Raw genomic sequence first — 24,960 nt, forward strand, 5'->3', positions numbered from 1 at the left:
GTCTTCCAACAAGACAATGATCCAAAACATAAAGCAAAATCTACAATGGAATGGTTCAAAAATAAACATATCCAGCTGTTAGAATGGCCAAGTCAAAGTCCAGACCTGAATCCAATCGAGAATCTGTGGAAAGAACTGAAAACTGCTGTTCACAAATGCTTTCCATCCAACCTCACTGAGCTCGAGCTGTTTTGCAAGGAGGAATGAGAAAAAAATTCAGTCTCTCAATGTGCAAAACTGATAGAGACATACCCCAAGCGACTTACAGCTGTAATCGCAGCAAAAGGTGGCGCTACAAAGTATTAACTTAAGGGGGCTGAATAATTTTGCACGCCCAATTTTTCAGTTTTTGATTTGTTAAAAAAGTTTGAAATATCCAATAAATGTCATTCCACTTCATGATTGTGTCCCACTTGTTGTTGATTCTTCACAAAAAAATACAGTTTTAAATCTTTATGTTTGAAGCCTGAAATGTGGCAAAAGGTCGCAAAGTTCAAGGGGGCCGAACTACTTTCGCAAGGCACTGTATATCGTCTTTGGGGAGTAAACTTGGATTAGGCCTATAGATTGAAAAGGCAATCCGCCCTTTCTGTGTGCTCATCTACTGGGCCCTAGGCTATAGCTAGATGGACCTTATATTACTGCAGGGCAAGGGAATCAGGAAGTCAATGGGATCAGTGCAACACCTGCTTTGACACAGATTGTGTGGCGGTCAAATGATGCTAGTTGCCGTGTAGTCATGGAAACCACCGTTTAGTAGAGCCTTTGGGGATGCTGAGATGCAGGGCAACCAGCAGATTTGTGTGTTTTCTGGTTTCAGAAGTGAAGAACGTAATAGTGCTATGCTGCCGTCATCTTACAAATCCCGTGCCCATTTAGGCTGTACTCCCCATGGATGGATGTTGTTTGCGACTCTCTTTTCAAGTGGCCGCCAGGCACGCCTGAACTTGCCTCAGTCAGGGCCCTCATTTATTGGACGAGACACCTGCAGTAGCCTAAATGATGTTGTGTATGTTAATACGGAGGGCAATTAGGAATGTGTGGAAGTAGTTGCCAGGGGTCACAAGTACAATCACTCTCTCTCTGGTTATTATTCAAATAGACATGTCCAGATTTGCCTTGCAGTGCAAGTTATTTGGTCGTGTGGTGGAGGTAGTGCTCTGTGTTTGTTACCCTCCGCTCTCTTTGTATTTGAAGACATTTCTACGTGGCCAAAGTGGATTCTGACCCTCCTGTAGGCGGCCTGTCGCCACATGCCAGGTCTGCTCACGTGGACATCCGTTAGATCAGTGTTGCCTATTTCAACAACACACGATGAGAGGTTGACTTTCCAACATGAATCCCAGGGAGAACAGAGAACCACAAACAAGGTACAGTATGTCAACCTAGTCCGGGACCTAGGCTTTGTCATAGTACTGCTGTTTTATTTAGAGACGGCGGGGAGGAAGAAAAGAGATGAACAAAACAATAGTGAGGCAGACTTGAGGTACTGGCCCATGTTTACAGCGGTGTTCCTTCTACAGTCCAGCCATCTTTGCGCAGGATACATGGCGAAATGGTAGGCCAGTTATACCCACATATCCACTGTGGGGTTTTGGTGAGAGCCTAAGCAAGGCTAGGTTGGGCATGGCCTTGCTAAACTTAATCTAGCAGTAGTGCTCCAGAGCCTGAGCAGCCTGGCTGGGTTTAGCTAGCTGCACAGAGCTGTATGTCTTTGCCTGACTTCAGTGCTCTGCCTTCTCCAGATCCATATGCTGAATTATTGATGCCCCTGTGGCCTGGAATGAGAGAGAGAGAGGAGGAGAGAGAGAGAGAGAGAGAGAGAAAGAGAGAGAGAAAGAGAGAGAGATTAAAGAAACAGGAGCCTCCCCCACTGAACCCAACACGGATCGACAACACCAGATACTTTTATTTATTCAGATGCTGCACTGCCTTGTGAACAAGAGCCCTGTCTCTCCTCGGGAACAGACTGTGCCACCAGAAACATTCGGTGCTTCGTTGACGGGGACTCTCCCGTTACAGGATGCCCAGGGGTGCGTTCAGCCGGCCACAACGTTGTGCTCTGCAACCCATCGCTACGACAGTACATCACATTACCAAGCATGACTTTCCAGTTGGTTGCGTGAGCAGTGTTTCAGTGTGCTACTTCAGTTTGAATACTGATGACACAGCTGATATTGTGTAATGTGTTCCAAGGAGGGTCACATGCCGTTGCTTGTCGAATATCTGCATCCTGTACACGAGTAAAACCTCAGTCTCGAGCAATGAGCCATTCTATATTCAGCCTGTTGATAAATAGTGCACCTATATGTTAAGAGTTGGACTTTGACCTAGTGACCTATGGCATCCTAGCTGTTTCGTGATCAGATGAGACTAACCCATAAAACTGGAGATGGAGCCGATCTGATATAAAATATACCATTTCATTTAGTGCTTATAAAGATTCAAATGTTGCTAAATAAGTTTTCATTTTTGGAAATCAAGTTGTTCCGGCTCACAGTCTGAAGACAGAAACACACTGATTTCTGCTCTCTCTCTTGTCTTGCAGTCGATGCGGTCTTCCACCGCATCACCCGTGGCTGAGAATCCAGCATGTCTCGCGTCTCCACCACCGCCAAGCGCTACACCGGCTCCTCCTATACCAGTACCTATAGTTCCTATGGCTCCTCCCTGACGCCATCCTCCCTCAGCTCCTACACCTCCGACCGGGACAGGCTGCCCTCCTACAGGAGCAACGCTGCCTCCTCCTCGGGCTACTCCTCCTCCAGCTACCTGAGCAGCGCCGCCAGCCGCGCCCGCAACTACAGCACCTCCTTGGAGCTCGACCGGGGCCGGCCCATCCCCCGCACTGACCTCCTGAGCAGCAGCAGCCGGCGCAGCGAGAGCCTGAGCCGCACCCCGGTGAAGACCTATGGCTCGTCGGGCCTGAGCGGCGGCTCCGGTTACACTGGCTACAGCAGCTACTCCTCGTCCACCACGCCCAGCCGCTCCAGCTACCTCTCCTCGTCGCCTGGCGCCTCCAGCATCTCCCTCAGCCGCCGGAGGTCGTCAAGCCAGAGTGACCTGACGCGGGACCTGTCGTCACTGGGCCTCAACGAGCCCACGTCCCCTTCCTCCTCCTCCTCCTCGAGCGCCCTGAGGGGTTACCGGAGCAGGGCCAGCGATGTGGCCGACTCCTACAACAGCAGCCTGCAGAGCTCCAGCTATGGCCTGTCCCACAGCGCCACGCAGGAGGCCTTAAGCAGCAGCAGCCTGAAGAGCGGTGGTGGTAGCCGCTTCACCTCCTCCTACGAGAGGAGCGACAGCAGCAACGGACGACCCAGCTCCCCCACCAGGGACTCCCCGGTAAGACCAGTGTTCTTCTGTTTGCTTAACGTTTTGCTGTGTTCTCCGATTTAGATCTCAGGCCACTGACATGACAGACTGCCACCATGTGGGGGGGCTCATGGTCAGTACAGCTGCTCTGCACTGTTACTGTACAGTACTAAGGTCCTGTGTTGAGGAACACAGTCACTCACTGGCTTAGGGCAACAATAGGCGCATATGATGGGAACACTGTCACTCACTGCACAGTATAAAGTAGGTCTTAAACCGTTGTTTCAGTATTCATTCATTCATACAGTATTGATGTATAAAATGCAGCCATGTCAGCTATCTATATTAGGTCTATTTTCCATAAAAAAGGAAATTCATCTTACAGAGACAACATGCTTAAAGAAATCTCCATGCCCCTGTATGAAGATTGTAAATAGCTCCCATAAGTTGCCATAGCTCCCATAAGGTCCTCAGAAATGCAATTTATTTTCTCCCTATGATGATGAATCAGGAAGTTCCTCAGTGAGGCCGTAGCTATAGCCTGGTCCCAGATCTGTTTGTGCTGCATTGCCAACTCCTATGGGTCCTGCATGTTTGATGTGACAATGACCATATGGGTTGGCAAGGCCCTGGGACCAGGCTAGACAAAGAGGCTGTGCGTCTGTCTGTGTGTCACTATATATGTTTCAATGAACTTGTCCAGTGATTTCTTTTGTTGACATTTAGAAAGTGGGCATAGAAAATACATGCGACAATTGCCTGCTAGGGTGCGTGTCCATTTAACTATCTTGTGTAATGATGTCACACAAACAACCACAAATTACCCATTTTAGGCTAATTGAGCATTAATAAATTGGCGACAGCCAGTATGCCATCCCACCTATCATGTCTCAGGTAGACTGCGAAAGCCAGCATGGATAGAATGCAGTCATTTACAAATATTTGCCATATTCTAATAATTCTCATGTGCCAACGTATTGCCATGGTCCATGTCACAGTGAAACTGGCGCTCCTGTATATCTGAAATAGTTGAATGGTGAAACTTGCCAGGCAACCAGAAAAACAAGGCGAAGCAATTCAGGCCTTGAAAGTCAGGACAATCATTGCCCTGCAAAGAAACACATTTTTTGTTGTTGAATGAATCGATTTTGCAAACAGTAGGCATGTAAAATGAAATGCGGACCGGAGCTTATTAGTTAGTTACATGATTACATCACATGCCCTGCGTACCTTCAAAAGTATTCAGGAATCATCATTTTTTTCTGAGAAATTGGTTGAAAATAAAGAAAGGTAGACAAAATAAAAATACACCCCTGTGGAATGGATATTTTTCCCCCGAAATTGCTTTTGTTGAATAAACCTGGGTCAGTGGAAACCTGCATACTGACTGTCAGAGAGGCAGGTGTACCGTTGACTAGACTCCTTGTGTTCCCTCTGTGACGCATGGAGAGTAATGACATCTGGGGGAGTGGCTGGCCTGGCTATCCTCCTCTCCCTGTCCTTAGAGAGCGGAGTGTGAATGAACCCACTTACTGGATTAGCCCTGATTACTGACCACTGTGGGAAGGAGAAGTAGGAGGACATTTGTTTCACAACCGGGCAAGCCGATCTCTTTGACAAGGCTGTTTTGTTGTTGGTGTGAAGCTGCTTTCGCAACATCTATCACAATCAGCATCAGGCAGGCAAAGAGGCTGTTGATGTGCTGTAATGAAACTCTTCAGTGAAGGATGCATCGAGGCTAACCGTTGCTTGCCACCATCTCTGAATTACCGAAGCCACTCGCAAGTGGTACGGAATGTTCTCTGTAATTAACAGTCACCAGTCAATGAGGGAATGCCTCTCCTGTACGTGGAACATTGGAACTGGGTTGCCTATTGGGGCCAAGAGGTTGAGATTTTTCTCTTAATGTCACGAGAGAATTTCCTGAGCCCTGGGCTCGAATGTTCTCATCAAGTCATTTTAATTATCCTTCCTAATTCGTATAATGTTCCACCCGGACCGGTTTAGAGCAGGGAGTTTATACAGTAAATCCCCTTACCATGACAGGAGAGTAGGCAGGTGCCCAGAGCAGGTGAAGTAAGGAATATGTGTGCCAACTTTGTCTGAGAACTGTGATTGCGCTTTATGGGGGGGGGGGTTGATTTAGGAGATAGGGGCTCAACTCAATCTTACTCTTGCAAAAAGAGGTTTCTAACCGCAATGGTCTTTCCTGGTTAAATAAAGGTTAGCATCAATAAATATCTGTGTTGAATCTTCGTCCCGACTGTCAGGCATCCCTGTGGGCTGAGTCACAACGGTTTGTCAGCTCATCCACTCCACGTGGTGCAAGGAAAGCCTTTGTTCTCGGGTATGGATCCGGAGGAGTTTTAATGGAGTCATGTTTGGAGGAATGTGTTGGGTCATGCCTCGGAGAAATCAGTCGGACCAGCAGCTTCTCATCAGAGCAGCTCTCTCCCAGGCTGAGTGATGGAAGGTCAGGGTGGGAGAAAGGAGGTTGTGTAGGTCAAGTACACTGTGGTATTGATCGTTCTAGGAAGACATGATTTTTCTCTCGAAGACATCTGATTATTCACCTCTCTCTCATTGATAAACAAGCTGTTGTGTTTGACACAAGCACCAGAAGGCAACTGGCGTAGCTGCTTTCTTTAACGAGGTTTCCATTTATGAATTGCCTGACGCATGGAAAAAGTCACGACAGTGCGGATGGAAACAGGACATTTCGCTACAGTTTCATAATTGTCGATAAACAATTTGTTCTCCCGACATGGTGGGACCTTTTTGTCAGGTAAAATTAATTATGCGAGAAATTAAAGTGGACACACCTTTATGCGCAAATATTGATATAATAAGCACCATGTCAAAGTAAACCTGGAGTTACGCGATGGCATGTTGTGTGTTCCTCCCACTACGATTTGGGAAAGCATGCAGTTTATTAGGCTACAGATGAACTTTTTTGAAGAACTTCACAGGGTGGTGAAAGTGAATGGTGATGAGCATGATGCTTCTTTCCAGTAAATATCGAGAGTCTTATTCTGGTGACATGATGATTGATGCTTGGCTGCCGTTTGACAAATACAAATGGTCTCGCTCTTATCAGTGATAATCTCATCGTCATGTAGGCTAGCCTACCCACACTGTATCTGCAAGCTCCTGGCTAGAGAGCAGGTGCCAAGACCAGTAAATAAAGCAACAGTTTTTGTGACAAAACCATCGGTAGAGTTGAAAATGCGATGCATTTTTTATTTAGTACATGAGATCTTAACTGCAAAAGTTATTTTCATGTGCACTACATCATCACGCACAGTTGGATGGAAACGTCTCTTGTGGGAAAATGTTTTATATTCACATGAAAATCTGTCGCCAAGTAAAGGGAAACCTAGCTAATGATACCAATCAATCAAATGTATTTTTTAAAGACCTTTTCTCTTGTTAAGGTCAATAACATCATGAACTTTACCCAGTACCAGGACATTTTAGCCAAAAACCTGGTTGCCTCTGTCAGGAGGCTGAAACTTGGCCACAAGTGGACCTTCCAGCAAGACAATAACCCCAAGCACACATCAAATTCCACAACAACAACAAAAATGTATAGACCACAAAATCGACGTTTTGCAATGGCCGTCTCAGTTTCCGGACTTGAACTGCATTGAAAACCTGTGGTTTGAATTGAAGAGGGCAGTCCATAAACGCTGACGAAGGACATCAAGGATCAGGAAAGATTAGGTATGGAGGAATGGTCTAAGATCCTTCCCAGTGTGTTCTTTCAATCTCATAAAACATTTTAGAAAAAGGCTCAGTGTCGTTATCCTTGCAAGGAAGAAGGTGCTAGAGTATTGAAAACAGGGGTGCTAATGGTCGGAGGACACCGTAGCCCCGTTCAAAGTTACCCCTGGACGGGGCAAAAAATGCCGATATAACCCCACCCACTTTGCCAAATCACAGCCCCCACACCACTTAACGAGCAACTGCCCCTAAAAAACAACTTCTCATTTAGAATACAGCCTATGTGGCATCAATGTGAGTCAGAAACATTTATTCTACTGTCAAAATTGACTACAAAGTGAAAATAGGATAATTTTCAGAGTTTTGTGAGAATTGTGGTCGTGACTGCATCACAATGTAAATTAAGGTTGTGTTTGTTTCAATCCCGCCCATCTACCCTCAGCTGGCAGCACACAAGTAATCATCAATTCGGACTGCAGCAGCCTATGGGGCTAATTAGGACCATTGGTAAATTACACAATATACATGGGACAATATGTTAAAATTCCAATAGCTCCAAATTTCAATGACTTAAAAACCTCAAACCAATGATAAATTGTAGAAATTCATATACATATATTAAAAGCATTTAATGAAAAAAATAAAAGGTGTGCAATCTGAAAATATTGTCTCATTTATGTTGTGTAATTTATTGGTGGTCCCTAACTAGCCCAGAGATAGACTATCCAAAATCAAACCAACTTTGCCACGGTTGCACACCAGCCGGCTGAAGCTAATTGGCTAAATAATTTGGTTAACTCTTCCCACCTGCGAACACACACACACACATCAAACCACACCCCGAAACAAACTCACGTTTGAATTCAGCATTTCTTAATGAACCACATCTAAAAAGAGTCAAAATCACCAAGTGCAGTCGCCCTTTAAGGGATATCAACAGACCGTTTACTTACTACCCTGAGACAAGGCTGAGTATAACCCACAAAGATCTCCCCCACCGCATGAGCCTGAGGGAGCGCAAATCCGGACAGGACGGTTACGTCAGTAACTCAACCCACCCAAGGGAGTCGAGTATAGCGGGGAAAGGCCTGGCATGAAGAGATGCACTCTGCTAGGGATGGCATGGGAGAGCGCGAGCAAGCTAGTGACTCACGCCCCCATAATAAGGTCAGAGGTAGAGAATCCCAATGGAGAGTAGGGTGGTTCGTCACTACAATGCCTTGCCATTCACCTTCGCTCCCCTGAGCCAGACTATACTCAATCATCGGGCCTACTGAAGAGATGAGATGAGTCTTCAGTAAAGACTGAGTCTCTCACATGGATCGGCAGACCATTCCATAAAAGAGGAGCTCTAAAGGAGAAAGCCCTGCCTCCAGCTGTTTGCTTAGAAATTCTAGGAACAATAAGGAATCTTATTGACCGTAGCATACGGTACAAGCAAGTCCATGCAATGCTTTGTAGGTTAACAGTCAAACCTTGAAATCAGCCCTAGCCTTAACAGGAAGACGGCAGAGAGGCTAGCACTGGAATAATACTGTATGATTCTAACAGCCGTGTTTTGCACTAGCTGAAGTTTATTTGGCGCCTTATCCATGTAGCTGGAGAGTAGAGCATTGCGTTAATCTAATCTTGAAGTGGCAAAAGCGTGGATTAGTTTTTCTGCATCATTTTTGGGATAAAGTTTCTGATTTTTGCAACGTTACGAAGATGGGGAAAAAGCTGGTCTTGAAAGATTTTTCATTCGTTCGTCAAAAGAGAGATCAGGGTCCAGAATCAGAGTAACAACGAGATCCTTCACAGATACTGATTCAAAGGTACACTTCATGTGTTAGACTGAAACCGTTCCTAATTAAGATAATCAGAGGTGGGTAGGATGACATGTGATTGGGTGTCACTGCCTGTGACCAGCAAGCTGCATTGTAAAATAGGCGTCAGTGCCTATTATACTGCGTGTCCTTGGGAGTCGATCCACATAGGCCTACTGCATAGGATTTGTGTTCATCATCACAAAGCTGACTGACCGACGAACCATGGGAAAACATTGTGAAGGAAATGCCCAGTTAGTCTAAACGAAGGCTTTTGTGACGCCATCCTGATCTCACGTCATGCCATTTTAGGTCATCCAGCCAGGCACGGCCAGGCAAACGGTTTAATCCCAAAGCTCAGTGCTGCCAGCTGTTGCACACTACCCAGTGCCCTGGGTTGTATTCATTAAGGCACACTGTAGCAAAATGCTCTGCAACGGGAAACGAAAATGAGTGTTTCTTATCGGTCAAGTTCAGGTACTCCCTCCCTAATTCAGTTAGTTTTCTTCCATTTGGAGTATAATGAATACGACCCCAATACACAGCTCCTAGTTACAACGAACAATGGCATCGACATTAGAAGTGGCACTGAGAAAAATAGCTCCGTTATTTTCCCGAACCCAAATGAACTCGTGTTCCACGCCAACTCACTAGTGTGGTGGCGTCTAACTCTAAACGACCTTGTGGCAGTGGCCCTAGAAGTAGCCCTGGCAATAAAGTCAACTCCATCATCCTATCTCTTTACCCCGGGACGAGCTGGCTGGCACAGTCCTGGACACAGTAATAATAGCGCTGTGTAGTGCTGCCTTCATTGCACAGCCTACTGTTCTGTCTTTATACTGTGCTGTAGTCTGGGATGGACAAACCTGGGATTTTACAATGGAATCAGTTAAATTCAGAAAAAAAAGTGATTTACAAAGTAGGCCCACCCCGTGCAAAAGGGTTTGATCAGTTACAGAAGTAGCCTAAAAGCTATGCTATCTCCCTTAGCGCTACGTTTTAGTTACATAGGCCTACTGTGTTTTATAACCTTTTTCTCTTTACCTCAGAGGGCTAGGGGGGGTTTTGTTTGGGTGGCTGAATTAGTGGCCCGGGTAATTACAACGGGTATTAAACACACTTTCAGAACCGTTATACAACCCCCCCCCCCAGGCATCCCATTATGTGTCCGCAACTCTGCATCAGTGATGCCAGCCTTTCACACGTGGGTGAAATGTGTCTGACGTTTGTTTCTTGGTTGCTTTATCCTATGTCTAGATTCAAGCGGAATCAACAGTATGTTTGTTGCATGTCTGCCACCTTGTTCAGTCGCCTACAGTAGTATAACGCTTTGATGAAAATGTAACGCCAGTCTGGTGACCTGCTGAATTTGATTGGGGAGTGGATTTGAACAGTTCAGTACGTTGCCAAACTGTATCTGTACTCTAGTTGGCACTGAGAACAGCAGGCCTTTTGTGATGAAGGGATTTTAAGTGCAACGATGACCGTTCAGAACTTATTCCTCTGTTCCGTTACAATCAGTGCCCGCAGAATGATGATTAGCCTAAATATCAACAGAAACACAAAGTCCTTTTCATTAACGTTGTGTGCTGTACTTGAGTGATTGTTGCATTTAGCCGAGTTTCAAAACTTTGAAATGTATCCTAGCCTAGCTTTAGGCTGAACTACGGGATTACTTTCCTTTTGGTTGTGCTAACCAATTTGGGCGTTTGCTTGAACAAATGAGTCTCCTTGATATGCCCTTTATCTAGGAAATGTGGTTGGCAGATGTTCATTGATTTGCCTAGCTAACTAGGTCTTTAGCTCAGAAGTCAAAATACAAAAATGGATTTCTTTGTCGGATTTTGTAGTTTGCTATCCTTTAGGCTTTGTGTTTTCTTCCATCTCCCCTGAAGGTGGGATTGTTACGCACGCACGCACGCACGCACACACACACACACACACACACACTCAGCCTGGTAAATAATGGAATGTGTTCCTTGGCTGTTTGTTGTGTACACATGCTAGGTCACAAGACTGAGCTGGGGACTGCCCTCTCTCTTTACCATTTAGCCTACACATCACTTCAATGAAACAGTAAGTACAACAATGTACCTCCACTCTTGACTCACATGTGACTTTCTGCCCTATCGATGTTTTGTTATGAAACTAAAATATTCCACTGAACCTTTATCCAGGTTAGTCTCATTGAGATCAAATCTATTTTGATGTTTTGTTCTAAAAAGACATATTTGATTGAACCTTTATTTATCCAGGTTAGTCTCATTGAGATCAAATACATTTTGATGTTTTGTTCTAAAAATACATATTTGATTGAACCTTTATTTATCCAGGTTAGTCTCATTGAGATCAAATACATTTTTCAAGAGAGACCTGGTCCAAACCAAACAGCAGCAGTAGTAGGGGGGGAACAATGTTTCAGACAAATATCCGACATAACAACTTACAGATCTAGACACCATAAAGAGCATTTAGATGTGGACGACACATACAATTACAATTACAGAAACATGCAAGCGTCATAGACGCAATGCTCATGGCGTTTCATTAGGTTAGTCTAGTACAATTTAGCTCAGTTGAGCAGGAGTCACGTCACAGCCAGCGATGCTTTCGGTAGGACTTGTGAATTTACTGCCACGTTGCTTCTAGATCAGGAGCACGTCACAATTACGGAGGAAGACGATTCTAAAGACCAACGGCTAAGGAAGTAGCTGTGGCAGCATGAATAATCTAAGCCAGTGTTGTTACATTTTATCCAGGATATAGGCCTATATCCAGCCTATATCCAGCCTATATCCAGGCTGTATCACAACCGGCCGTGATCGGGAGTCCCATAGGACAGAGCGCAATTGGCCCAGCGTTGTCCGGGTTTGGCCGCTGTAGGCCGTCATTGTAAAATAAGAATTTGTTCTTAACTGACTTGCCTAGTTAAATAAAGGTTACTTTTTATTTTTTTTTATCAACATTTAAATATAGGTGGGCGGGCCTCTAGGCAGCAGTCTGCTGTTCATACTAGACCTATGCTACTTTCTGTAGCCATTATCATACTCTGACCAAGGCTAACTTTAGTTAATGGCTGATGATGTTTAGATCTCGATTCATTTTCACGCCTGCGTCACAATGTCTCCTGCTTACCAATCCCCTTTCTTGGCAGACCACTGCTCTATGTGTGACTGGTATGGGGAAATGTCATTCTGATCTCCTCAAATGTAATAGGCAACGTCATTGCAAATACATTTAGCCGTGTCGGGGACTCTGTACTTTTCCAAGGCTAATGTCATTTGTTAGGTTTTAAGAGAGGTGGTGAAATTGAAATGGACCGATGGAATTTTAGCTGCATAAAGCCATCTGTATTTTCCCACTCACTTTTTGAGTCCTAATAAATCGGGGTATTTTTAGACTTTGAGCAAGAGGGGTGAGCAACAAGATTGAGTGTTGAAGCCTGTAAACAAGCAAACATGTTTGTCTCTCATAGGTGAGAGTTCAGAGCTAATGCTGCTAAATGTTTATTACAGAGGGTAAACTGCAGTCAGCACTTAGTTTTATTGATTGACAGCAAATTGACAAGGGTTTGGCAATTAATCCTATTTGTTGCATGAGGAAAACATGTTCTAGCCTACAATCTGTTTTGCCATGTTGTAAAACCTCACCTTTTGTGCTTCTCACCTTTGGTACTGAATGTAGCTAAGATATGTTAGGTCTACCCTATTCTCCTTCAGCAGAATGTTCACATTCCAGAGAAGGAGCTCTTCTTTACTGGGAATTTACAAAAGGCTTGATGGTTGATTCTGATGTTCCTCCCCATCTGCCACAACGCTCAGAAGAGACATACTGTAAGCCAAATTTAGCCATCAATGTTTGACCTTCAAATGGTCTGAAAACCTTATGCAGGGGATGAGTCGTAGGGGTCACAGTGACTGTATTCCTCTGTGAAGCTAACTAGGCATAGATGTATTATTACAACAAGAGTAGTACAGCCATGGCCAATAGCCGAACAGATTATGAGCATGTAGTAAGTAGCCTACTCTCCCAAACTCTCTGAAATGTAGTCCTGCGCTGAAATGAATGGGTCTCACACTGAGTAGCCCTTTTAAAAAAAGAGAAACATATTGGACAGTGAATGTGTTGTATCTCATTGCTTGGCGTATGGACAACCGGAGTGAACGTTCCACCGGTGTCCTTGGAAGCACCTTCAAGTAAGTCCTTCAAGTAATTCGTAGAAATGTGAACGGACCAATCTGACGGTGTTTGACGTCGGAGAGGTTTGTGGCAGCGGCTGACGTCTGTAGTATTAAGCCGAAAAGAGGCGGGCCTATGGCTGTCCGGGTTGTAAAAAGATTGAAGAGGTAGTGTACATTTACTGCTCAATCAGCCCTATGATTGATTACCGCACGAGTGATAAGTGTTGTGATTTGCGTGTACTGGAGGTCTTCGATTTATGGAATTCATGTGGGAGAAAATAAGACATTTCTCAGTCTGTTTTCATTACAAAACTATTGAATTAATGTATTGTTTATGTGTTTTTTCATGATATCAGGAGTGTCAGCCTGGTATGTACCGCTTGTAAATCGAGTGTAGATGAATGGCTCGGTTTTTCATGACAACCGCAAAAAGGAAACGAACAAGCTCGAGCGAAAATACGAATATATTCGTAACGTAGGCTACACTTTCACAGGAAGATCCTGCGACATAGAAATCAGGAGAACGAGCGGCAACTCCCGGTGAATCAAGAGCGCACCGGCTCTATCTGCCTGATACCGGCATAGCATCAGAACACACCGATAGCCGACTATCTCAGACAGTCAACATGCCCAGCATAAGACAGTCATACACGGTGACCGTACCCGAAGAACCCCCGGCCTCTGCTTTCCCGTTCTTGAAGCAAGAGATGCGGCGGAAAAGCTCGAGCATGTCTGGCTCGGTGCTGGTGTCAACCTTTGTAGGACTTCTCATTAATCAAGCCAAGGTAAAAACAACATAGCATATATTGGCACCAAGATGATCTATCGAATGCTTGTCTGCGTATTAGTTACAGTAATATATGTGTTGTTAATCAATAAGGATCTAGGAGGCTTGATCTCACTAGGGGTTCTTCTACACATCAGCATTGACAGCAATATAGCATTGCATTCAATCTAGCAGTAGGCTAAACCTCCGTTAAGCCTCTGTGGAGGATCAGTATTCTGGCAGGTCATTAGACTAGTTATACAATCTCAAATTAATCTCACTCCATAGCCAGCAATTGCTCCTATATTGAATGATATTACATAGCCAAGTCCTGTATCAAAATATATTTAGAATGGATCTTTCAATTATTTTTTATTATGCAACAACTGTAATACATGAGGCATTATGTCCCACCCTCTTGCTATTTTTACCCATAATTCCATGTCCAGAGAGAGAAACAAATCAAAGTAAAATTGTTGGTCAAGGGGTCTATTTTCAGACTGATGTTGAAGTCGTCTGACGTACATTAGTGAGCTAATGGTGCTTGTGGATCTAGCAGTGTCTGGATAACTCCTTGGCCACCGAAACAGTTATCCACCAATGATTGATGATTTTATTACAACCTTGAACGTTGACCCTTCATTGATCATCTTCGATAATCTGGCTTCATCCCAGAGAGAGTGTATTGTATTGAATGCTTCAATGAATAAAGTCAACTGAAGGAGCGGAGTGGCATGACTGAAAGTATACCTGGCTACGCTATCCTTGGCTCCCGGGCTTCGCTCTCATGAGGTGAAAGCCCAGTGGCAGATGCTAGTATCTGGCTATCACGATGAAGAGTGTGTTCTTTTTCCAGTTGTCCCTCAAATGTTTTATCTATGGGTCATATTAGTCCTTGTAAGGGTTTCCTATAACCTGCTTTGAAAGGAGAGGAAGTGTTGCTATTGTTTCAGTGGATTATCTTGGTGTTGAACATTCAGAGAGACCGTGGATGTAAATATCAATTGATTGAGCTGGTCCATGACCGCTTAGTCACTCCATGTGAAGACAGTTGGTGGGTTGCTGTTGTATTTGCTTGCCGTTAGGGGCCAGGCACAGGGAGGTCAGAACAAACTGTTCTCCATCTCCAGCAGCTCTCACTCAACACAACCCACTGCTGCTAGCTAATGATTATACCGCATTCCGTGGAGCAAGGTGGAACCGTGTCAGGCAGGCCTGGCCTACTCAACCCATTCAGCATTCAGGGCACAACTTGTTTGTGCTGTTTGTACCAGGCGCCCGAGTGGCGCAGTGGTCTAAGGCGCTGCATCTCAGTGCTTGAGGCGTCACTACAGACACCCTGGTTTAAATCCAGGCTGCATCACACCCGTCCGTGATTGGGAGGCCCATATGGCGGTGCACAATTGGCCAAGCGTTGTCTGTCCGGGTTTGGCCGGTGTCGGCTGTCATTGTGAATAAGAATTTGTTCTTAATTGACTTGCCTAGTTAAATAAAAAATTATTTAAAAAAAATCATCATGAGATAGTTCAGCTCAGTATTAATGTCAGTGTCTGCAAAGGAACCCAAAACACTGAAATCCCAACAACAACAGATAACATTTCAATGAGATGTCTCTGATTGATAGCGTGGCGGCAGCGATCATGTTATGTGTAAGGCAATTAATTAATCAGTCTCCGTGTTATGTGGAAAACAAGGTCAACTCTGTGTGAACCACCACCACTAACTATTACCCTCCATCGTGCCTTTCAACTCATCACCTTATGGTGGCAGCTGGATGGCATCATATTCTGGATCAGTGTATAGGTTGGTGTAACGGATGTGCCTGGGCATGTTGTAACACTTGACAATGGCTCTGCATTCACACAGAGAGAGATAACAATACCTGCTTTATTGGTCAAGTTGCACAGATATTCTTTATTGTCCCAGTAACCAACCTGACACACAACACAGGCACAGTATACAGGGATATTGAAGCCGGTAACCCTGCCGGATCTGTAGATTTCCCCACAGGCAGCTTGGGGCTTTGAACCAGCAACCTTCCAGTCACAGGCGCTGCTTCTCTAACCTCTAGGCTACCGCCACCCCCCCTGTCGTGTAGTATCCATCCACAGTCACACATTGGTCACAAGCTGACTGTACCAGTCCAACCATTCTGCTGAAATAGAACTGCTCACTGCTTCGAATGGCTGTCAATACAGTTGCACTGTGGTGTAAGCCTGAATGGAGGGTTAGGCGGCCATGGACAGAGAATTCATTTGACCAACACAATTTGAACCTCAAACCCATTTGCCAAGCTTTCACAGTATTTATTTTCAATTTGTGTGCAATGTGTATTCTGGGGAATCTGGCGAATCTAGAGGAAGTATGTTCTCTTGTGACAGTTGGTCCGACTAAACAAGGCTACTGTCTGACTGGGATCAGGACAGAATAACATTCTCTGCACTTCTATATCAGCCCATTTTTTTTCCTCTGTTGACTCAGGCTAGAGCTTTGTCACCCAAAAAGATCCTCCTAAAGCCTACAGATGGAGATCATTTCTAATGATGTTGCATTCAGCATGGATCCTCTTGCATGTGCCTGGGCTAGTCACACCACTTTGAAGACTAAGCTCATCAATTGTTAATGAATGAGGCATTCTCAAAATGGGTGACACTGATTCATCTGTTACTAGTCCAAGGAAGAACACTGGTTGGTCAGTCAGTTAATCAAGTAAGTCACACTTGCCAGATGTGAAGTGCGTTTGTGATGTCATATTGTCCTCTAGCTCGTTCGTGTAAAAATAGCGTTCCCCCGGGCGAGCGGCTGTCAGGATGACTTCTGCAGTGACAGTCACACCGCTCTGACAGCAACCCAGCCAATGAGAACGCGGCAGCAAGTTCTGAAGGAAAGGTGCTATTTTGGGCTCCGATGATATTACTCAGCAAAGTATGGCAAGTAGTGACATCATGGGGATCGTTCTGGAGGTGACAAGCGGTGTGTGTGATTGTTATTAGCATAATCAGTGGTCCTCCTGAAGCTTAGCCTACACTCCCACACGACTTCCCACAAATGTAAAAACAAGTAAACCAATAACTGACAACAGGAAGTGTTTTGTTCACGTGGTCACGGACTAATACATCGCTTTATTTGACATTGGAATTGAGAAAGGAGGATTTAGTTCATCCTGATTTAATGAAACTGTTGGATGGGTTTTTCCTGGTCTGTTGGGAACGGGGGACAGACGGCGTGGGGTTATTTATATAATAGTCAAATGCTACAGCCATCCAAGTCGGTGTTCTCATAACTACATAAACACTACACACTGTCCTGGTTGGACTCCCAGATACCAGGAGCACATGGGTGTGTGTCTGTTTTTCACTGTGTGTCCCCGTGGTGGTTGGTCACTCCTGCGCTCATGGGGAGGGAGGCTATATGAGCCAGAACAGAACATGCAGGTGAGAGTTACTGGAGAGCTTCAGTCACTTCAGTGTTATATTGAGTTCCACAGGAAGCTGGATCAGGTTCCCTCTCCTGTTCCCCAGCAGCGCTGTGCTCTACATCAACCCATAAAAACACCATTGTGAGCGGGTTACTGGCCTGACTGACTCTGCGTGAACCGTTTTCATAACGACCCCAGTCTCCCTTCCGCTGATCTAAATGTGGGGGACTGTATCATTGTGATGGGGCCTTGTGTTCACTTGTGTTCAAAGTACTAGGCCTAAATAATTGATTGTAGCATTTCTACAAAGGCCTTCAGGCACAACACATTGCATTCCATATTAAAGAGATAGGCTAGGCCCTGCTGTATGTAATGAAAGTTTTGTCCGCAGTCAGATTGGTGCTTTGGTAATTGTTTCCGTTACTGCTCAATTATAAAACAACTGAACTTCTCTAATTAAACTGCAGTGACATCAGTCATTTTCTTTTCTCCAAAGCCCTTAGTCGACAATCGAAGACCGTTATCCACCTCAAAGGCCTATAGGCTATTGCTAAGCCGCGATCTTTCAGTTTTGTGGAAAACACTGTCCATCTGAGGGGGCGTGATTCCCTCTGTATTGAAACAGGACCAGGCTAGTGTTTGACAAAGAATATGTCTATCTTTACATCTCATAGCATGTCTAGTAGCCTTACCTATAACTGGAAGGCTCTGTTTTTTTTCTTCTTCTGAGGATGGCCCCCATGTTTGTCGCAGACGTACTTCGACCGTGGGGCCATTGGCAAAAAATGATATTCGCTCACATGCTTTTGTCGTAAATGTTTTCCTTGTCGTGTTCTTCTCCTCCCCAGAACTCCAAGAGTGCCCAGGGCCTGGTGGGCCTACGGAACCTGGGAAATACCGTAAGTAGTGGCCTGGGTGCACACACACACACACATCATATATATATACATATATATTTAGGCCTCTATTCATGTGTGTTGTGGAAGAAACGTTGAGTATTGCCAGTGTACCGAAAACAGTGTAATCCACATTTCCTATCCTCTGCCATCAGCTTACGGGATGTGTTTCGATATCACTAACACATTCCCTTAGCTAGTCTATTTCCATTAGCTGAGATTATCTGCCATGCCATCTCATGCCTCTACAAACAGGAGGAGGGGAGGGGGTATTTGCCAGGCAACAGGGAGAAGGATGGGTCCCAAAATAAACTGTCTACTTACACTGTGTACAGTAACCTTATCTGAGTGCTTTCGCTGCTGTTGAACTCTGTACCTGCTGGGGGGCTTGACTCTCTCCCTCTCTATCCCTGCTACCTTTCATTCACTCAGCCCACTGTTCCTTGTTTCCCCCGTGCTTGCACGTGTCACATGTGGCCACGTGATGTTAGCTGTGTGTGTGTGTGTGCGTGTATGTAACAGAAAATATCTAAATGTAACTCCAGTAGTCACGATTTCACCTCTGCACGTTTGTCTGCAACGTTGACAACATTATTGTCAAAGCTGTAACTTCCTGTACCATGAACAGCATGGTAGTGTGCGTGTTAACCCGCTTCTAAAGACTGTGTGTGTGTGTGTGTCTCTACAGTGCTTCATGAACTCCATCCTGCAGTGTCTCAGCAACACGCACAACCTCCGGGACTACTGCCTCCACAACTCCCACCGACGCGACCTTAACAAAAACAGCCGCACCAACACTGGGGCGCTCATGGAGGGTGAGACAGCTAGCCTAAGTCCCCTCTAGTCAATGAATGCTGAACATTTTATTTACCATCAAGTCTTCCGTTTTACAATGTCTGCCACTTTACATCTCATCTATCTTCTTGGTTTCCCGGTTGTGTTTCTAGAGTTTGCCAAGCTCCTCCAGACCATGTGGACGTCGTCGAGCAGCGAGGCGGTCGGCCCGTCAGAGTTCAAAACTCAGATCCAGAGATACGCCCCCCGATTTGTGGGATACAAGTGCGTGTTGTTCAACTAACTATTCACCAAGCCTACCTTTGAAATGGCACCCTATTCCCTATATAGTGCACTACTTTTGACCAGTGCAGAGCCCTATGGGCCCTGGTGAAAATTTGTGCACTTTATACAGATGTAGGATCTTAATTTGAGCCAGTTTGCTACAGCAGGAAAATAACCCTGGAGCAACAGGAAATGTGAATTATTATATGGATTATAGTTAAAATACATTTTTGAAGGGGTTGATACATTTTAAGGGAAAATCAAGTCAGAAATGTCAAAGTGGAAATGACAAACTTCAGAAGTGTTTTTAAACCTCAAATACACTACAAGTTTGAAATTTCCTGCATTGCAAGTTCTCCTGCAACAGCGTGATCGCATTAAGATCCTACATCTGTAGGGAATAGGTTGCCATTTCAGAGGCACTCCAAATCTAATAACTTTGTATCAGTAATGGTATTGTAGATGATTTTCCAATGTGTTCAAAAAATAACCTTTGTGTCTGTCTGTGTCCCTCCCTCCAGCCAACAGGACGCCCAGGAGTTCCTGCGCTTCCTGCTGGACGGGCTGCACAACGAGGTAAACCGGGTCACGGTGCGGCCGCGGGGCAGCTCAGAGGACTTTGACCACTTGCCGTGAGTGTTGCCTCTCCTCTCCTGCTCTTACTTTCTCCATTAACTACCATGGTCAAGAGAATGTTAACCGGGAGGGTAGGGCACATCCCACAGTATTAGTATGCAGTCAGTGGGTGTGGAGGTGGGATTTCTCATGGGTTTACAAGAGGGGAGGCGCGGGATCAATGACCATGAGGCTTTAACTCACTGAATACTGACACACCCTCTCCTGTCCGGTCGTCCCTCCCACAGTGACCGAGAGAAAGGTGATAGAATGTGGAGCAAGTACCTGGAGAGAGAGGACAGTAAAATAGTGGGTAAGGGCACGCATCAGCACCCACAGTGGTTAAGTAACACTCTGTGCTGTTAATAAATAGTGTTTTCTGGTAATGTTTAGTCTGCTGATTGATGTAGTTTGTGTGTGTGTGCTTGCAGGTTGGCATTTATCTTCATGAATTTTTCCCCGGTGGCAGCTCTGTGGAGATGTCACTAGCTGGCACTGGCAAAAAGTCATAAAATCCCATTTTAAACCTAACCTTAACCACACCGCTAACCCTAATATCTAACCTCAAACACATTTTTAACGATATAGCTAGGCAATTGACTTTGCTGCTGGCCCATCTGGCGGAAATTGCTCCGTTCTGCCTCCAGGGCAAAATTCATAGCAATAAATGCCAACCTGCGCACACGTGTGTGTGTGTGTGTGTCTGCGTGTGTGTGTGTGTGTGTGTGAGGGGGTAGTAATGGTCTCTCTCTGCCCTGCCCTCCACAGACCTGTTTGTGGGTCAGCTGAAGAGCTCGTTGACATGCAGCACGTGTGGCTACTGCTCCACTGTCTTTGACCCCTTCTGGGATCTCTCTCTACCCATCGCCAAGGTCAGTATTGACAATCCACACCAGCTTCCTCCCCGCAGTATGGCACATTCACCGTTCACCAGACCCACATACAGTCCCAGCGTTTTTATGTAACCTAATGTGCCGTGTGTCTATGTGTCAAGAAGGGCTACGGAGAAGTGAGTCTGATGGACTGCATGAGTCTCTTCACCAAAGAGGATGTGCTCGAGGGCGATGAAAAACCAACGTGCTACAGGTGTAAAGCCAGAAGAAGATGCACAAAGAAGTTCACTGTACAGAAATTCCCCAAGATCTTAGTGCTTCGTATCCTTTCTCAAGCCGCCTATATTTCTGGCCTGCGTTTGTCTCTTATCCTGTTAGATGTTGTAAAGGAGAGAGGAGTTGGCTAACGCCTGGTCCCAGATCTGCATATAATGTGCTTCAGCCAACACAACATGTATGAGACAATCGTAGTCAGAGGAGTTGCTTATGGTTCAACCAAAGCACACAGATCTGGGACCAGCCTAGAAGTGCTCTCTGTTACTATAGAGGCTTGCCTATGTGTTAAATGTATGTATGTGAACCTTCATATGAAGCCCACCCAAGGTTCCATATGAAGCCCCTGTCTCTGTGTATTTACAGACACTTCCTCCCTACACTGTTTTGTCCTTTACCCACCTACGTGTCCAGATCTGAAACGCTTCTCTGAAGCGCGGAGAACCAGCAAACTGTCCACATTTGTCAACTTCCCCATGGAGAAACTGGACCTCAGGGAGTTTGCCTCGGAAAACAGCAGTGAGTACCATCGTCTGTCAGGTAGAATCGTCCGTCTAAGTACCACAGTGGCATTCTTCTGATTCCTCTCTTTCCCCTGTCCCTTTCCCCCCCACAGTAAATGCAGTTTATAACCTGTACGCAGTGTCCAATCACTCAGGCACGACCATGGGCGGCCACTACACAGCGTACTGTCGCAACCCCACCTCGGGAGAATGGTACACGTTCAATGACTCCAGGTATGTCTTTCCCTCTCCCTTTATGACACTACACTACCCACAAGGCTCTGCTAGCCAGAAGTCATCTCATTTAGGTTGAATTGACTGGAACTCTTAGAACACTTGAAATACTCCTGTTTAGAACATTCAAACACCTCCACCTCACTCCATACACCTCCACCTCACTCCATACACAGCATGCATCTGAAATGGCACCCTATTCCCTTTATAGCGCACTACTTTCATCCCTAGCCTGGTCAACAGTAGTGCACCATTATATACAGTAGGGAATAGGATGTTGTTTAGAATGGACCACCACAGTGTTGGACCTTATTTGCTGAGCCTCATGTTGAGAGTGCTAGAGCAGAGACTGTCAGAGAGAGGACATGAAGAGCCTGTTTCTGTCTGTCTTGCTGGCTGGCTACATACCACTCACCCAGAGCTACTTGCTTTCTTAATAGCAGTACCTCCCTGTAATTCTGTCAAGTGTGCAGTAGCTTACCTCCTTCCTCTCTCTGCCTCCCCCTCTCTTTTCCTCGCTCTCTCACCTCTCTCCCACTCATTGCCTCGTGAGAGCCTATCTGCTTCTCTCTCTCTCTCTCTCCCAGCAGCCACCTGTCTTCTTTCCCTGCTCCTCCACTCTCATTCATTATGCAGTTCTCACTCTCTCTCCTAAGTTCTTTCCCTCCCGTTCCTCCGTTAACTTTCTCTCTGTTTAATGGCACAGTATGATAGTACCCACGCAATGTTACTCTAAAATCTCCCTGCCATAAAACAAGTACCTTTTTGTTAGATCGTCAACCGTCTGAATACCCCGTCCATTTCCATGGTTTTGTGACACAACGGTTGAAGGGAACCTCAATATGGCTGTTTCCAGTTCAACATAGTTACATTTCTGTAATAATATTGTCAATTCGGGTTGCTCTTTGCACCCATCTGACTGTCTCAAGCTCATCCACATGCACCCCCCCCCCTTCCTCTCTCCCCTGACAGAGTAACGCCAATGTCCTCCAGCCAAGTGCGCAGCAGTGACGCCTACGTGCTGTTCTACGAGCTGGCCTCCTCCTCGCGGATGTGAGGGCCTCCCGGAGGAGGAGGGCACTGCAGACGGAGGGAGGGAGGGAGGAAGAGGAGGGCAAAGCCAGGCCCATTAGGACTAATCACATCCACAACAGTGAGAGGCTACTACTTCCCCCTTCCCCAACTTCATCCACAACAGAGAGAGGCTACTACTTCCCCAACTTCATCCACAACAGAGAGAGGCTACTACTTCCCCCTTCCCCAACTTCATCCACAACAGAGAGAGGCTACTATTCCCTCTTCCCCAACTTCATCCACAACAGAGAGAGGCTACTACTTCCCTCTTCCCCAACTTCATCCACAACAGAGAGAAGCTACTACTTCCCTCTTCCCCAACTTCATCCACAACAGAGAGAAGCTACTACTTCCCTCTTCCCCAACTTCATCCACAACAGAGAGCGGTTTCTTCAACTGCTGGATGTCCACCCTCAGACTATGGAAACACTACAGGAATCTGTCATATTTGCTGTTGTCGTTCAACCCAGCCCTCCTCACTTCTCTCTCTCTGTCTCTCTGTCTGTCTCTCTCTCTCTCTCTCTCTGTCTCTCTCTCTGCTCTTCGGGAGCGGCGTGGTCAGAGCAGTTGGCCTGTGCGTTTGTGTGAGCGTGTGTGCCTCAGAGAGTGTGTGTGTGTGTGTTATCACAGGAGACCCTCTCCAGGCAATAAAAACCAAGCGTCTCCTTCTCCGAAGTCCTCTCTCTATGCACTGCAACAAACCAAACTCTCGTCCCGACTGCGCCTTCTTCTCTTCTTCTTGTTCGAGATTGCCTCAATATTAAAAAAGACATTGTTTCAATTTAGATTTTGGATTTTCTTGTTGATTTTTGTATTGGTATTACCACCATCAACACGGTGGAAGATTATCTGAACTGTGCTGCGGCAGCGCCCCCTGCTGACAGGTTGGAGTAGGACAATATGGCACCGTCAGAAATTCTTCTTAACACACCTCTCTCACAAACCTGAGTGTCCCCTCCTGCCTACACACTGCAATGTCTCATCCTAGTTTCTCTGTTCAGCTGTGTACAGTACTACTCTGTCCTCTCACTGCTGCTCTCTCTCTCTCTCTGTCTCTCTCTGTCTCTCTCTCTCTCTCTGTCTCTCTCTCTCTGTCTCCTTCCTGCATCTTCCTCTGAAAGTGGAGGGGTAGCCAGGTTGTCCTCTTGAGAGTGCTACGTGTTCAGAGGATGCCCTGTATCTTGTGTTTATTTTTTTTCAGTGTGGCTGCTACTGATGTTTTTAAAGTGCTGTGAATGAAAAGGACGATCCAGTACAAACTAATACTATTGGTCACAATCTTGTCAGTATGGATTTGTTCATCCTTCGACTGTCATGCCATTGAACAACATGGGAAGAATGTTTTGAGAAAAGAAAAAAAAAACACTATCTGTCTATTTTTATATTCTGATGCAATATAGAGAATGTACTTTACAGTGGTGCTGAAAAGACCCGATACTGTTGTCAGTTCATTTAACAGGTGAAGGAGAAAAGCTCTTAATTATGCTTACAGGTGACTTCCATAACATACGAGTCATACTTTTTAACTCTGGCAGTCAAAACACATGCATTTGTCATAGATACACCACCGGTCAAAAGTTTTGGGTCACTTAGAAATGTCCTTGTTTTTCAACATTAAAATAACATCAAATTGATCAGAAATACAATGTAGACATTGTTAATGTTGTACATGACTGTTGTAGCTGGAAATGTCTTTTTAATGAAACTGATTTTTAATGGATATCTACATAGGTGTACAGAGGCCCATTATCAGCAACCATCACTCCTGTGTTTCAATGGCACGTTGTGTTAGCTAATCCAAGTTTATCATTTGAACAGGCTAATTGATCATTAGAAAACCCTTTTTCAATTATGTTAGCACAGCTGAAAACTGTTGTTCTGATTTAAAGAAGCAATAAAACTCTCCTTTTAGACTGGTTGAGTATCCAGAACTTCAGCATTTGTGGGTTCGATTACTTTCTTCTGAAACTCGTCAGTCTATTCTTGTTCTGAGAAATGAAGGCTATTCCATGCTAGAAATTGCCAAGAAACTGAAGATCTCGTACAACGCTGTGTACTACTCCCTTCACAAAACAGCGCAAACTGGCCCTAACCAGAATAGAAAGAGGAGTGGGAGGCCCCGGTGCACAACTGAGCAAGAGGACAAGTACATTAGTGTCTAGTTTGAGAAACAGACGCCTCACAAGTCCTCAACTGGCAGCTTCATTAAATAGTACCCGCAAAACACCAGTCTCAACGTCAATAGTGGAGAGGCGACTCTGGGAT

The 24,960-nt window shown here is 45.3% G+C and overlaps 1 protein-coding gene across 7 annotated transcripts in view; it reads left to right on the plus strand.

The window, feature by feature from the left end:
* LOC139383200 (ubiquitin carboxyl-terminal hydrolase 2-like) overlaps positions 1 to 24,125 on the plus strand; it is a 31,226-nt gene extending 7,101 nt beyond the window's left edge. For 2 of the 7 annotated variants that reach the window (XM_071127654.1, XM_071127653.1), the window contains exons 3-13: positions 2,549 to 3,345; positions 18,057 to 18,107; positions 18,793 to 18,919; positions 19,052 to 19,163; positions 19,685 to 19,795; positions 20,027 to 20,091; positions 20,547 to 20,650; positions 20,773 to 20,932; positions 21,299 to 21,403; positions 21,501 to 21,621; positions 22,594 to 24,125. In XM_071127654.1, coding sequence (XP_070983755.1) covers positions 2,593 to 3,345; positions 18,057 to 18,107; positions 18,793 to 18,919; positions 19,052 to 19,163; positions 19,685 to 19,795; positions 20,027 to 20,091; positions 20,547 to 20,650; positions 20,773 to 20,932; positions 21,299 to 21,403; positions 21,501 to 21,621; positions 22,594 to 22,678 — 1,794 coding nt within the window. In that variant the 5' untranslated portion in view covers positions 2,549 to 2,592 and the 3' untranslated portion in view covers positions 22,679 to 24,125. The other 5 variants (XM_071127656.1, XM_071127655.1, XM_071127658.1 and 2 more) reach the window with 4 other exon arrangements.
* Positions 24,126 to 24,960: the final 835 nt, after the last annotated feature.

Source organism: Oncorhynchus clarkii, chromosome 24 (assembly GCF_045791955.1).
Source record: "Oncorhynchus clarkii lewisi isolate Uvic-CL-2024 chromosome 24, UVic_Ocla_1.0, whole genome shotgun sequence".
NCBI classification, from domain to species: Eukaryota; Metazoa; Chordata; class Actinopteri; order Salmoniformes; family Salmonidae; genus Oncorhynchus; species Oncorhynchus clarkii.